Source organism: Rhinolophus sinicus, chromosome 12 (assembly GCF_057876585.1).
Source record: "Rhinolophus sinicus isolate RSI-liver-muscle chromosome 12, RSI-T2T, whole genome shotgun sequence".
NCBI classification, from domain to species: Eukaryota; Metazoa; Chordata; class Mammalia; order Chiroptera; family Rhinolophidae; genus Rhinolophus; species Rhinolophus sinicus.
In genome coordinates this window covers 35941532-35954196 of record NC_142512.1, presented here as the reverse complement: position 1 = coordinate 35954196, position 12665 = coordinate 35941532, and the positions used below count along the sequence as shown (strand labels likewise).

The 12665-nt window shown below is 57.1% G+C and overlaps 1 protein-coding gene across 1 annotated transcript; it reads right to left on the bottom strand.

Moving 5' to 3' along the window:
• Positions 1-6002: 6002 nt before the first annotated feature.
• DLX3 (distal-less homeobox 3) lies at positions 6003-12347 on the bottom strand. The gene is made up of 3 exons (XM_019740577.3): positions 10620-12347; positions 9373-9563; positions 6003-7826 (listed from the first exon to the last, which is right to left on the bottom strand). Exons 1-3 carry the CDS (start codon positions 10942-10944, stop codon positions 7479-7481), a joined length of 864 nt encoding a protein of 287 aa, XP_019596136.1. The 5' UTR covers positions 10945-12347; the 3' UTR covers positions 6003-7478.
• Positions 12348-12665: the final 318 nt, after the last annotated feature.

Here is a 12665-nt window from a genome sequence, read left to right as displayed (position 1 = left end):
AGCAAATGTCAAACAAAGCCAGGGTTTGAGCTCAGGTGTATGTATTATGTATGCTTGGTGTTTGGATATGTGTATCCTAGTCTATGGAATGACAACCCTGGTGTCTCTAAGGGTATAAGGCAGGTCTGGGAACAAGGGGAAAGGTTGAGCCTGGCCTCCTCCCTCTCCATTTCAGTCTTGAAGGCCATGGGGTGATGAGAGGCCCACAGACCAGGGATTCAGAAATGTGGACTCTGCTTCAAATTCACTGGAGGACTTTAGGGGAAACTATTGAAACCTTTGAGCCCCAGTTATCTCACCTGTGAAACTGGATGATCATGGCACTGACCTTGCCAGGCAGTTGAAAGGACTGAAGGAGAGTGCCTGTGAAAGCTCCTGGCACAGCGCTTGGTGCACAGTACGTGCTCAGTTAGCACCCTTCCCGCCCAGATCTTGGCAAGATCTGAGTCTGAGTTTGGGAGCACTTTTCTCCTGCTTCCCTTCCTTACCGGCTGGCCTCCTGCTCCCTCTGGCCTCTTGTTTTCCTCAGCTTCCCCCCACCTTCCTGTAGTCTAGGGCATGTCACCCCCCTCCCCCCACACCCACACACACTGGTGATTCCTGAGCTCAGGGCAGGCCTTACTGGCTCCAGGGGTGGGCGTGGGACAGTGCCACACGCATTGCATTACGTGGCCAGGCACCCTCAGTGCACAGGGAAGGGCGCGCTGCTGCTGTGGTTGCCAGGTGCAAGGTGAACTGCCTGGGGTGGGGGGATGCCCCTTCCCCCACCCCGGCTAATCCTCCAGGGTGTGGAGTCTCCTTTCTCTGCTTACTCAGCAGACATTTCTAATCCTGCTCTGATTTGCCCCAGGAGACAACCTAGGAATTTGGGCCTGGAGGCCCCACCCTCTCAGCCCCTTCCCCAGGTTTGCCTCCTTCCAGGGGGCCTATCCTGGCTGCCCTGGGCCCCTAAGCCCCTCCTTCTCTCAGACAGCCCACCTCTGGGCTCAACAGGCCAATCTATACTCCATACCCTCAAGCCTCCTAAATTCACCAGCCAGCAGATTGGGCCAATTGAAGAACAGTTGTGTGTGTGTGTGGGGGGGGGGGGGGGGGGGCTCAGCTCATTGGGTCTTACCTTCTTGTCCAAAGGATACGCTGGTTCTGCTGTCCAGAGGCCAGGGTTTGGGAGCTCACTCAGTAATGCTTATCCAGAAGTGACCTGGTGTGGGCAGAGGAACACTGCCCCTCATTTGCTGTGTGACCTTGGGCAAGTCACAATCTCTCTGGGGCTGCTTCCCGAAGATTAGATGAGATAATGCTCTGTGAGGGTACAGTCACTGTTAACGCCTGCCCTGCCGTTGCTCAGGAGCAGCGATTGGGGGCTGGCTATTCTTCTTGTCCTCTCATTTAACCCCCAACAGCTGAGAGAGGGAGGCAGTCATTTCCCCCTCAGCCTCCCAGTCCCTCATCAGCTGGGAGTGGGAGCTGATGTGGACAGAGACTGTGTGAGGGGTCCCAAGAGCTCTCTATCACTTTATTTATTCATCCAGGCATTCGATGTTCACTGGGCATCTGGCTGCTCCCGCCTGTGCTAGGTGTATGGGGTAGGAAGTTGTCCTGTGAATATGCCCAAGTCCCCGCCCTTATCCCCCCGGTGCCCCCAGTTCAGATCCTTCCCAGCTCTCTCCCCAGGCACCTTGGTATAAAGACTTCCCCAGGCCCCTAACCTTCCAGTGCAGCAACCTTCCCCAGGATGAACAAAAGTACTCTACATGGTCCATGCCCAGTGCTATGACCTGGGGAAGAGGCACTGAAGAAAGCGAGATGTAGACTCTGCCTCCGCAATGTTGGGAAGGGGGCCTGGAAAGAGTTACTCAGTTAGTAGTAACCAGCACAGCTGAGTGACAAAGGAGAAATATGGTGTGTGTGTGTGTGTGTGTGTGTGTGTGTGTGTGTGTGTGTGTGTGTGGGAGGGGGCGGGTGTTGCTGCTGGGGGTCCAAAAGGGCTCCCTCAAAGAGCTGGAAGCTGACTCCTGAGATCCTAGCACAGCCTTCACACCAGCCCCCACCTGCTCCCTCTGCCCCAAGCCCCACCTGAGCCCCCATCAACACTGTCCTCCCACCCCTCTTCCCTGGAGCTACCTAGGAAACTCATTTCCAAGCACTTTTTGGCTTCTCAGTCTCGGAGTCTCAGGCTGCTGGGTGGTTGGTTGGTAAACAGCTTATTAAGGTGATTAACGCTGCAATTAAAACTGGGAAAACAGAGGCCAGGGTGCTGGCTGAATGCTCCCCCTTCTCTTCCCCTCTCTGTTCTCCCCTGCCCCCTCTCCCCACCTCTTCCATCCCCTCTGGGCTTGGTTGATGCAACTCAGCTTGATTTAGCCAACCAGAGCCCTCCCCTGGGGGCTGGGAGGCTGAGCATCAGGGGTCCTGTCTCAGCTGCCCAGAACCCCCTCCCCCATGGAGGTGTGGGGGCTTTGCTTGACCGGGGAGTTAGTGGTCGTGATGGTGTGTTGCTGAGGCAGATGGTGTATGGAGGCTGAATGGAGGTGAGGTCTCTAAGATGCCCTAGTGCCTGAGACCCCTTAAAGGGAGGGGCCTCAGGGAGAGAGGTAGAGACCATCCTTCTCATCTACTTCCCGCAAGTGAGAAGGGCAGGGGCTGTCCCTTCCCAGAAGGGGGGCAAAGAGCTTCCTTTCCCCAAGCTCAGTGTTAGGGCAGCTGGTAAGCACACCTGAGGAGTTTGGAACTACCAGACTCTGGCCCTTCTCTGAGCCCAGCATCCAGGGAAGGATTTAGGGACCATCTGGATGTGTGCCGCCCGTCCAGCATCAACTTTAGCCCACCATGAGGGTCCACGAGGCTGTTGCTCTCCAGCTCTCCCCCAAGCCTCCTTCCTCTGAGTCCTGGAAGGGGAATGATTCTGTATGTGGGGTCCCCGGGAGTAGGTTCCCAGACCCCCAGCTCTGCCTGTCATACCTGCCATCCTTTCAAGGCATAATTCCAATGCCATCGCTCCCATGAAGCTTTTCCAGGTTTCCTTCCCACCCACCACCAACTGCCCCGGCTCTGTCCTCTGACAGCCTATTCTGTCCTCCCTGACTGCTTCAGGTTTGCCCAACTGGGGTGTCTTCAGGGCTGGCTCTGCCTCTGACACTGGAGCACCTGGCACAGGTTGTGCCTCCCTTCCCCGGGCTTCGGTCATCTGTTGTACCAGCTCCTAGCACTGCCTGGCATATAGCAGGCGCTCAATAAGTATCGGTTGACTTACTCTTGTTTGGAGCGCCCCTAGAGATGGGTGGATCAACCAACGTGGCAGGTGCAGCCAGGGGCCTGGGTCTGAATCCCTGGGGTGTGAGGGAGGGATGTGGGGAGTAAGCCCCCTCTCCCGTCACCATTGTCAACAGCAACTTGCATTAGCTGAGCAGTACTCACCACATGCTGCGGACCTCGCTAAGCATTTTATTCACATTATCCTATTTAATCTTCTCAACAACCTGCTAGGTAGGTAGCATTATCCCTACATTACAGATGAGGAAACTGAGGCTTCGAAAGGTTAAGTGACTTGCCCAAGATCATACAGTCAGTGGAGCGGTGGAGGCGGGATTTAGTACAGGTCAGTTGACTCCAATGTGCGCATTCCTGACCACAGCATTAAGCTGTTCCTAGGACCAGCCCTGGGGGAAAAGCCCAGCCCCTCCCCCCTCCACTTCTCCTCGCAGGGAAGAGCCCAGGGGGGAGGGCAGGCGGGCTGAGGTGGGCGGAGTCGTGGTGGCTCCAGCCCTCTGACACTCTGCACTGGGGCATCTTAGTAAACTGAGCCACGAAGAGAAGCCTCTTTCCAGGCAGACCTAGGTTCACATCCCAGCAGTGCCTTGTATTAGTTGCGTGACCTTGACAGAACCTCTCTGAGTCTCAGTTTCCTCATCTGAAAAATGAATACTCTCCCACCTACCTGCAGGGTTGTTGTGAGGGTCATGTGCAAAGTGCCTGGCGTAGAGTAGGAGTGTAGCAAGAGCCAGCGGTTAGTAAGGTTTGGAGAACAGTGACCCTCAGGGCAGACTGGGGTTCCCCATACCCCCCTTCTTCCCTGAAGGTTGTCACAAGGTGATGGGTGTAGTCGAGAAGCACCTGGCAGAAGATGGGCTCAGCCGCCCCACCCTGGCACTCAGCCAGGTCCCCCACCCAAGCCCCTGCCCTTGCTCCCTTCCAGCACCCCAGGGTTGTTGAAGAGGGTGACCTGAACGGCCTGGAGGTGAGGAGAGGAGGAAGGGGAGGTCAGGGGTGGGGCTGACCCTGAGAGAGGTCACCCGGGCAGTTAATCCAGCCTGACAGTGCAGGGATGAGCAGGGTGGAATTAGGGAGCTTACAACATCCTTTCATCCCTCAGCAGCCCGCCCGCCAGCCTGCCCGCCCAGCCTCCCTCCTTCCTTCCTCTCTCTTTCTGCCCTTTTTTTCCCTCTCCCTCCCTTTGCTGGCAGCCCAGCCCTAATAAAATGCAGTGTCTCCAGCAAGTCTGCCCGGCTGCCGCCTCGCTGCTCCTGCCTGCACGCAGCCCTCAAACCAAACTGTTCAGCTCAGCCCCGCCTGGCAGCTGCCACTTAACCCTTGCCAGCCCGCTGGCGTCCGTGGGCTGAAGGTTCTCCTCCCTTCCGCCTCCCTCTGGCGTGGGTGGGGGGAAGGGAAGGCCTGCCTTCTGAGAGGGAGAGGGCTGACGTGGGGGCTGGGAATCTACCGTTCTGGAGCCCTGCCCTGAGCGCCCCTCCGATGGCATGGCCTGTGACTGCTGCCTAACAAGGACCTTCAGTGAGACCAGCTTCTTCTGCTTTATTTGCTTTCTGCCTCACAATAGCCCCAGCGGCCAAAAGGGTGGGGACTGTTGTCCCCATTTGACAGATGAGGAAACTGAGGGCCTGACAAGCTGAGCTGGGTCACTTTGGCTCCTGGGTTGTGTTGCTGATTCTTCATCCAGGACTTTTTCCAGTACAGGCCTCTGCCTTCGTGTGTGTGTGTGTGTGTGTGTGTGTGTGTGTGTGTGTGCGCGCGCGCACGCGCATGATGCTGGGGTGACTTGAGCAATGTGTGTTTGTGTATCTGTGAATTAGGGGGCCTCTGTGTCTTGGAGTGTTATAGCTTTGGCTTCGTACATGTGTGTGATACCAAGCTATCTCAGGTATATATTTGTGTCTATGTACGAGCCTGCAGATGACACGTTTGCCTCCAGTCGGGGAATCTTGTATGTGTGACGACAGAGATGTCATCGTTTGTCTTGGTACGTGTGTGTATGAGAGGCCACTTCACAAGCATGTGCATGCATTTACATTGTCTCCCAGCTGCGCCAAGACGTGTCGCTCGCACACCCCTCCATTCATTCTACACCTCCAGCTCTGTCTTCAAAGTCTTGGAGTTCAGCAGCTAGAAGAGGAGGGTGGCAGCAGCAGGGCGCTGAGTCAGGGCCTGAGCCCTCCCTGGGAAGTAAACACAGAACCCCCTCATCTCTTTGTGTCCACCCTGAATTCTAATGGCCTGTGGTCCCTGCCAGCTATATCAGTGGGGTTCCCCTGTCTGAAGCCCCACCCTCACCCCAAGCTGGAAAGGAGAGACAGGAGGGTGAGGGGCTGGGGAGTGCCTGGGCGTGGAGGCAGGGGGTGTACACGCATGTGTAAGCATGTCTGCGTGTGAGCCCAAGATCAAAGAGCAGCCCCGAGGTGACCCAGCAGCAGTGGCGGAGGGCAGCTGGCTGGCAGGGAACGCCAAGCCACCAAGCAGAGTGGAGTCAGGGAGGCCACAGTTGGGAGCCTCCCAGCCACCCAGACCTACCCAGGTTAGGGGCAGCCATGGGGGCAGGAGCGCCTGCCACCCAGGGCCGGGCCCAGCCCAGCCCTTGAGCGCAGAGCCCAGGAGCCCCTGGAGGCTCTGAGCTCCCTCCCCATCAAACCCCTTCCCCAACTCCCAGGACCTCCCCTGAGAACCCCATCTGCCTCCAGCCTCCAGTTCAAAGAGCTCAGTGGTTATTTTCTTCTTTTTTTATTAACGTTATATATAAAGATGGGTCCAGTAAGAAAGCAGAAATGAGAAGGCTGGGAGGGAATGGGAGCTGGTTTTGTTCCTGTCCCCCTGGGAGCAGGGAGACTCTTGGACATCCACACGCTCACCTCGCTCCTGAACCTCCCACCAAACCCCAATCCAGCCAGAGCCCATATCTCTGTTTCTCTCAGCTCACCACGACACACAGGCAGGTACATCCAGGAGGAAAGGGCTACATAAATAGGAAACCACATAGGGAGGAGGTTGCTTCTTTCTGTTGCTCTTAAAAAAATACAGACTATATATATAGCTACAGTCTTCTACCTCGCCTTTTCTTCGATGTTTGACCACATCAGGGGTGGAGGAAAGTTAGCTCTGGGGGATGTCTGGGCCAGGGAGGGGCAGTGCCACCAGCCCTCCAGACAGCCACCCCCTCACCCCTAAAGGCACCAAGCTACAACCCTCCCCTTTCTCCCTGTGCACCTCACCCAACATTCTCCATCTCAGGCCTGTGCAATCTGTTTCCAAGGCCACCGGAAAGGGGGTGTTTTGGGGTTTGTCTTGCCTGGTATGTCTCCTTGGAGATTTGGGGTTTGGCGCCAAAACTGCCAACTTACTGGAGGAGAGGAAGAGGTGGGGTGGGGGCGGGGCAGAGCAGAGGTGCCCACGCAGGGGAGATTGGTCCTATCTGTTAACAATGCCCTTTGTTTTCCTATTTTTCAACAGCTTTTAAAACCAAAGTTGTGCAAAGTCCTGTACATGGAAGAAGAAATGAGTCCTTAGGAAAGATATCTGAGACCCACCCCTCCTCTCCGACCAGAGGCAGGGAGAGGAGAGAAATGACTCCTTGAGCTCTTCCCTCTAAAGCCACAAATATTAAACGATTCCCCCACTTGGGGGCTTTTCTTTGGTTTAACCCTCAAATCTTAAATGAGGGCTAGAAGTGTGAGGCGGGGCTGCTTGAGGTCCCCACCCTGCGTCCCAGTCACGATGTCCAACGCCTTTTTGGCAGAGGGGATGCTGGAGGAGCGAAGAGCCACAGGTGGCTTAGGAGGCACCAGGCCTGGCAGACCCTGGCATCCACAAGCGCTTCACAGGCCCCCAGGCCCCCAGATCTCCAGTCTGGGAAACCAATGCTAAGTTTTAGAGGCTGGAAGGTGATAAGCCGTGTAAAGCCAATCCAAGCTCCTGGAGCAGAAGGGGGACAGCTGTCCCAGCTGGAGTGGAGTGCCCCAACATCTGGAGGAGTACCCCAATGTCTAGGCAGGGGAAGAGAGGTTCAGGGGACATCGTTGGTCCATGCAAATGTCATCTGGAGCTCTTGAGTCCCTGGAGAAAGGGGCAAGGGAAGGGGGGAAGGGCTCCCCTTTCCCCTGTGCTCCTTGTTGATTCCTGAGTGTCAGCTAGGACGGAGGCACCTTCTGCCAGGTCCTGGGGTCCTTTGTGGGAGTTTCAGGCCAGGCGGGTGCTCAGTACACAGCCCCAGGGTTGGGCGGGGGCCCAGGGGAGGCATGGTGCAGGGTGGCCGGCTGAGGTGGCTGCTGCTGTAAGTGGGGTCCACTCAGGTTCTGTGCATGGTACCAGGAGTTGGTGGGGTCGTCCAGGTAGCTGGGGGAGGCACTGTATGGGAGCGGCGGGGGCAGCTGATTGCGGGCAGGGGCCGGAGTAGAGTGGGAAGAGGTGTCCCAGAGGGCGGGTGACGGTGGTGAGTTGCAGGCCATGGAATCGCTGTTGTTGGGACTGTGCTCCAGAGGCACCTCCCCGTTCTTGTAGAGCTTCTTGAATTTGGAGCGGCGGTTCTGGAACCAGATTTTCACCTGCGCCCAAGAAGAAAGGGGGAGTTAGCATCTCAGAATGCTGAGTAAAAACCCTGTAGGCAATCCAGCTTCGAGGAGGCAAGGCCAGCCCCCCAATGTCACACAACAGGACCCAGGGGAACCCCTGGCATCCTGACGCCCAGGACAGCATCTTTGTCTGGTCTGGGGTAGAACTGTGGGGAGGAATTTTCAACTGCCTGCATCCAAACGCCACTCTGCCCCTTACCAAGTATGTGACTTGGGCAAGTTACTTAACCTCTCTGGTTCTTCCCTTCCTCAGCTGCAAATTGGGGGTGGTCGCAGCACTGTCACCTACCTCATGAGCTTAGTATGAGGTTCAAATAAGTTAAGACAGATAAAAAACTTAGAGCAGCCTGGTACATAGTAAGCACTCAATAAAAGGCAGCCCAGGTGGGCGATGGGCAGTTTGTGGCCTTTTGTTCACATTAGAAACACAGAGGCAAGGCGCACAGATACACAGAGACAAACACACACCCACACAACACATCTCCATGTGCAGGAACATACCCACTCACCACTTCACACACAGACATCAGACTATAAAGACACACACGCACAGATACTACACCCAGATAAATACCCACAAACGTGAGCACCCACGTTCACACACTCAGGCCTGGAGGAGTCCTCTGGGGCTGGCTAATGGGGGTGACCGGGGACCCAGGAGCAGGTGAGCCATGAGTTCCCAAATTTCCCCTGGGGTATCTCCCCCTCTCCCTGCCGCTCCCCACCCCATGACTGGTACAAACAATGAATCAGCTCCTCACCAGGTGACCCAGATTCCCGGTGGACCGGGCCCCACGCAGCCGCAGCCCAGGCCCGCCTGTCAACACCTGCAGGGAGCCAGGCTGCCGCCACTCCTCCCCCGAGCAGTGACAGGCAGCTGGGGGCTTTAGGGACAGGCTGAGGCTAGGGGTGGGGCTCCCACCTCTGAGTCCCTATCCCCCTTTGGTGGGACTCTCCAAGGCAGCAGGCAGAGGAGGGGGTGCTGAGCAGGAGTGTGGTGTTTTGAAGCAAGCACACGTTTTTTGCCCTGCACTCACCAGTGTGCACTTCCATCTGTAAACACAATGACCCTGGAAAGGTTGAACTCCTTTGTGAGGATTCCCACGTGTACACAGACCCATTAGCCTGTGTGCCAATGTTATCCACAGGGATGTACCCCTCTGCTCACACATGCCTAGCGTGGGGTGGAAGACACAATGTGGACCCCTATGAAGTGAGTGACTGGCACTGTCGGGAGACTGTGGGAGCTGGGGATTCTGGGGTAGGAGGAGGAGGACGCGTCTCCTGGTGACAGACATACACAGTTGCATAGGTTCACAAATATGCACGCCTGTACACGTGCTAATGCAGAAACTTGCGACAGAAATTGAGATTTGAGTGGCCCCTCCACCCATAGGCCAGGGTTTCAAGGGTCGGTAGGGATTTTAAAAGGCCATTCAGCCTCGGCAGTGCCGGGGGAGCCCTGGGGTCCCGCGCAGCCCCACCGAGGCCCTGCCACACTCGATCGCCCCAAACTGACCTGTGTCTGCGTGAGGCCCAGCTGTGCGGCCAGCTCGGCGCGCTCGGGCAGCGCCAGGTACTGGGCTTTCTGGAAGCGGCGCTGCAGGGCGGCCAGCTGATAGCTGGAGTAGATGGTGCGCGGCTTTCGGACCTTCTTGGGCTTTCCGTTCACCATGCGCACCTCGGCTTCCGGCTCCTCCTTCACCGACACTGCGGGCAAAGCACCGGGCGGGGAGTGGGTGGGTAGGTGGGCGGCTCGGCCTTGGCCTGGGACCCTGGTGTCCTCCGGGGCCCCGCGGGACGCCCCACCCTCTGGCCCACTGACTCCCCCGGGATTTCCCGGCTGTGCGCTCCGTCGCCGGCGCCCCGGGAGGGAGCGGCGGCGACAGAGCCAGTGGTGGCCGCCCACGACACGGCGCTCCCAGCTCCACGCCCGGCCCTGGAGCGCGGTCCCCGGAGCCGAGGCTTCGCTCAGGCCGCCTTCCCGGCTCGCCTCCCAGCTCGCGGCTCCTCGCCCCCCGTCTGCTGGCCAGCCCCTTCTCCCCCGACCCTGCTGTCCGTTGCTTCTTTCGCTCTTTCCCGTCCCTTCTTCCTTCCTTCCTTCCTTTTTTTTTTTTTTAAACCTTTTTATTCTAGAATAGTTTTAGATTTTCGGGAAAGTTGCAAGCATAGTACAGACTCCTTCCCTCCTTCCTCCCTCCCTCCCTTTCCCGTCCTTTCCTCTGTTCCTTTCTTCTGTCTTTTCTCTCATTTTGTCCCCACATTTCTTTTTTGCTCTGTTTCCATCTTTCTCTTATTCAGCGCCTCCACTTCTCAGTCGCTGCTCCCCTCTGTTCTCCCGTAATTCTGGGGTGTCTCTTTCTATGTCCCCCCACCAAGCCTCCTCTCCCCAGCCCAGACCCAGAGGGTCCCTGGAGCTTCCACTCCCCACGCCTACCCCCAAGCCCGCCTGCGGAGGTTCCCCGCGAAAGCACCTCGGTTAGCTTAGCTCCCCAACAATCCACAGCCCTCTCCTTCCTCGTCTAGTTCTCCCCATCCTCATCCGAGACCGCGGCGCACTGCGAGCCAGGCTCCCGCGACGCACGCAGTTTCGGGGCTGGAAGGCCGTCTGTTTCCTGTGAGATCATCTAGCCCACTTTCTCTCACCCCCGAGAGTACATGTCTTACCCTCGAAGCTTCCCTAGATTTCTGCTTCAATTCCCCGCCTTTCTCTCCCTGGAGAACCTTCCAGTGCCTGCCATCCTCCCGCGACCCCGTGGTCCTCACCTGGGTCCTGGGCAGGCAGCGGCTGCTCCCGGTACGCTCCGTACTGCCGGTAGGAGGTTCCGTAAGTATATTCCGACTTGGGCGAGTAGGCGCCTGTGCCCGCAAGCCCGTTCAGATTGAACTGGTGGTGGTAGGTGTAGGGGTTCACGGTCTGACCGTAGGGCTGGCCCGAGTAGTAGTCGTGCTGGGGAGCGCTGTAGTAGCCCAGGTCAGTGACGGAAGACTCGGGCAGGGTGGGCGAGTCCTTGGAGCCCGCATGGCAGCTAAGCGAGCTGGAAATATCGGTGAGGATGCTGCTGAGCTTCCGATCGAAGGAGCCACTCATCCTGGCGGGCGCCGCGCCACCCCAGGGCTGGCCTTGGCCGCGGAGCGCCGAAGCGGGCCGGAGCGCGGGGGAGGCGGAGGAGCCCGGGCGGGGGTGTGTGTTGGCAGGGCGCGGGCAGGGTCCGGCAGCGTCTCGCGGGAGGGGAGGCCGAGGGGCGCTTAGAGCAGCGCCGGCCTTCGGGCGGTCGCTGTGCGCCTCTCGTCGCGTCCCAAGCCACAGTCAAATGCTGCCAGCTCCGCCCGGCCAGCCGGTTATAGACTCAATAGAGGAGTCGCGGAGGGAGGCTCCAGCGTTCTGATTGGCTGCAAGTCTTGCCTTCGAGGCAAAACATGCTCTTTCGCTCTTTCGTTCGCTGGCTCGCTCTCTCCTCTCTCTCCTCCATTCTTTGTTGTTACCAAAACACACACACACACACACACCTCGCTGCTCCTCCTCCTGTGGCTCTCTACCCCAGCCCAGATAAACCCCCAGGGTCTCTGAAAGAAGGAGTGGGGAGAAGATGTCTCTGCAGAGACCCCAGGATCTGTCAGTCTGTCTGTCTCCGTGGCTGGGGGTGGGAGGTGGGCTCAGGTGAGATGGGAAGGAGGGGAATTTGTCTATTGGGTATTTCTGGAGGGAGGTGGTCCAAGGTGATGTGTGTGTAGGCTCGCGCGTGCACGTGCGCGCTGTGCAAATGACAGGCGGACAAATGTGCCCAATGTGAGAAGGATCCAGGGCCCATGAAAATGTTTCAATTTCTTTTCAAATCAGAAGGAAAAAGAAAATTTAAGTTGAAGAAAATGTTCGAATATATGATATTCATAGATTGTCTTTACAACAAGGCAGTCATGAAATGCAATTAAATTCTTTTTAATGAAGGAAGGGACCCAAATGTGCCTTGGGCTTAGGAAAGTCCTAATTCAGCCCAGGGAGGGTCCTGTTGGGAGCCGGCGCAAGTGTGTGTGGATTTGGGGGCTTATTGGAAGGGTGGATGTGCACGGCCTGTCTGTAGTGATATTAGAAACTATCCCCGAAACTATGTGCAGTTTCAGAGATTTCCCAGGAGCAGGAGACCTGGGATCTGCCTGAAGCTGGATGAGGCACAGGCTGGCTGTGTGTTTCAGTAAGTTTGGGGGCAGATTCTGCGCATTTGGAACAGTACTGGGGGAGTGTGGGGATTTTTAGAGACCAGGTGTATGGGACTGGAGTACTTGGGGTGTGAGATGTGAAGATGTCGTGTGCTCTGCAGTGTACTGAGGTGTATCCGAGTGTAGGAATGCGCGTGTGAGAACGTGTAATGGTGTGTAGGTGTAAGCAGTCTGAGGGGAGGGTCTAGGAGAGCACGTCTGTGTGTGCATGTGTGGTTGTATGCAGAGGTGTATAAAATTCTGTCCCTTCCCAATCCCCAGTAGCTGGAAACCATGATGTTCCATTGAACCCTCCCCCCCCCCCCAAAGGCCCTAAAGAAGTAGTTCCCCTTCCTGGGGACCCCCAGCTCTTAGTCTTGTTTGATCCATAAGGCCAGGCCTCTAGATCATCCAAGTTGTTCCCAACGCCTACCTCATTTCTCCATTCCACCCCCCAATTATGCTCCCGCCTTTCTTTGGGGGGAGGAGGAGCTCCTCCAAATCTCAGTTCCTAGCAGCACACAATCTTCTCACAGGGCTGCCGCTTCAATTCTGTCCTCTTCCTCTGCCCCGCGGGCGAACGCATCCCAGGACACGCAGTGCCAGCTCGCCACC

What these genes read in the sequence shown, in the direction of transcription:
- DLX3 (XM_019740577.3), bottom strand. Translation starts at nt 10,944, where the DNA reads ATGAGTGGCTCCTTCGATCGGAAGCTCAGCAGCATCCTCACCGATATT. An exon ending in GCTGCCTGCCCAGGACCCAG is followed by an intron (nt 9,564 to 10,619) that starts GTGAGGACCACG and finishes CTTTGCCCGCAG; the next exon opens with TGTCGGTGAAGGAGGAGCCG. An exon ending in TGGGCCTCACGCAGACACAG is followed by an intron (nt 7,827 to 9,372) that starts GTCAGTTTGGGG and finishes TCTTGGGCGCAG; the next exon opens with GTGAAAATCTGGTTCCAGAA.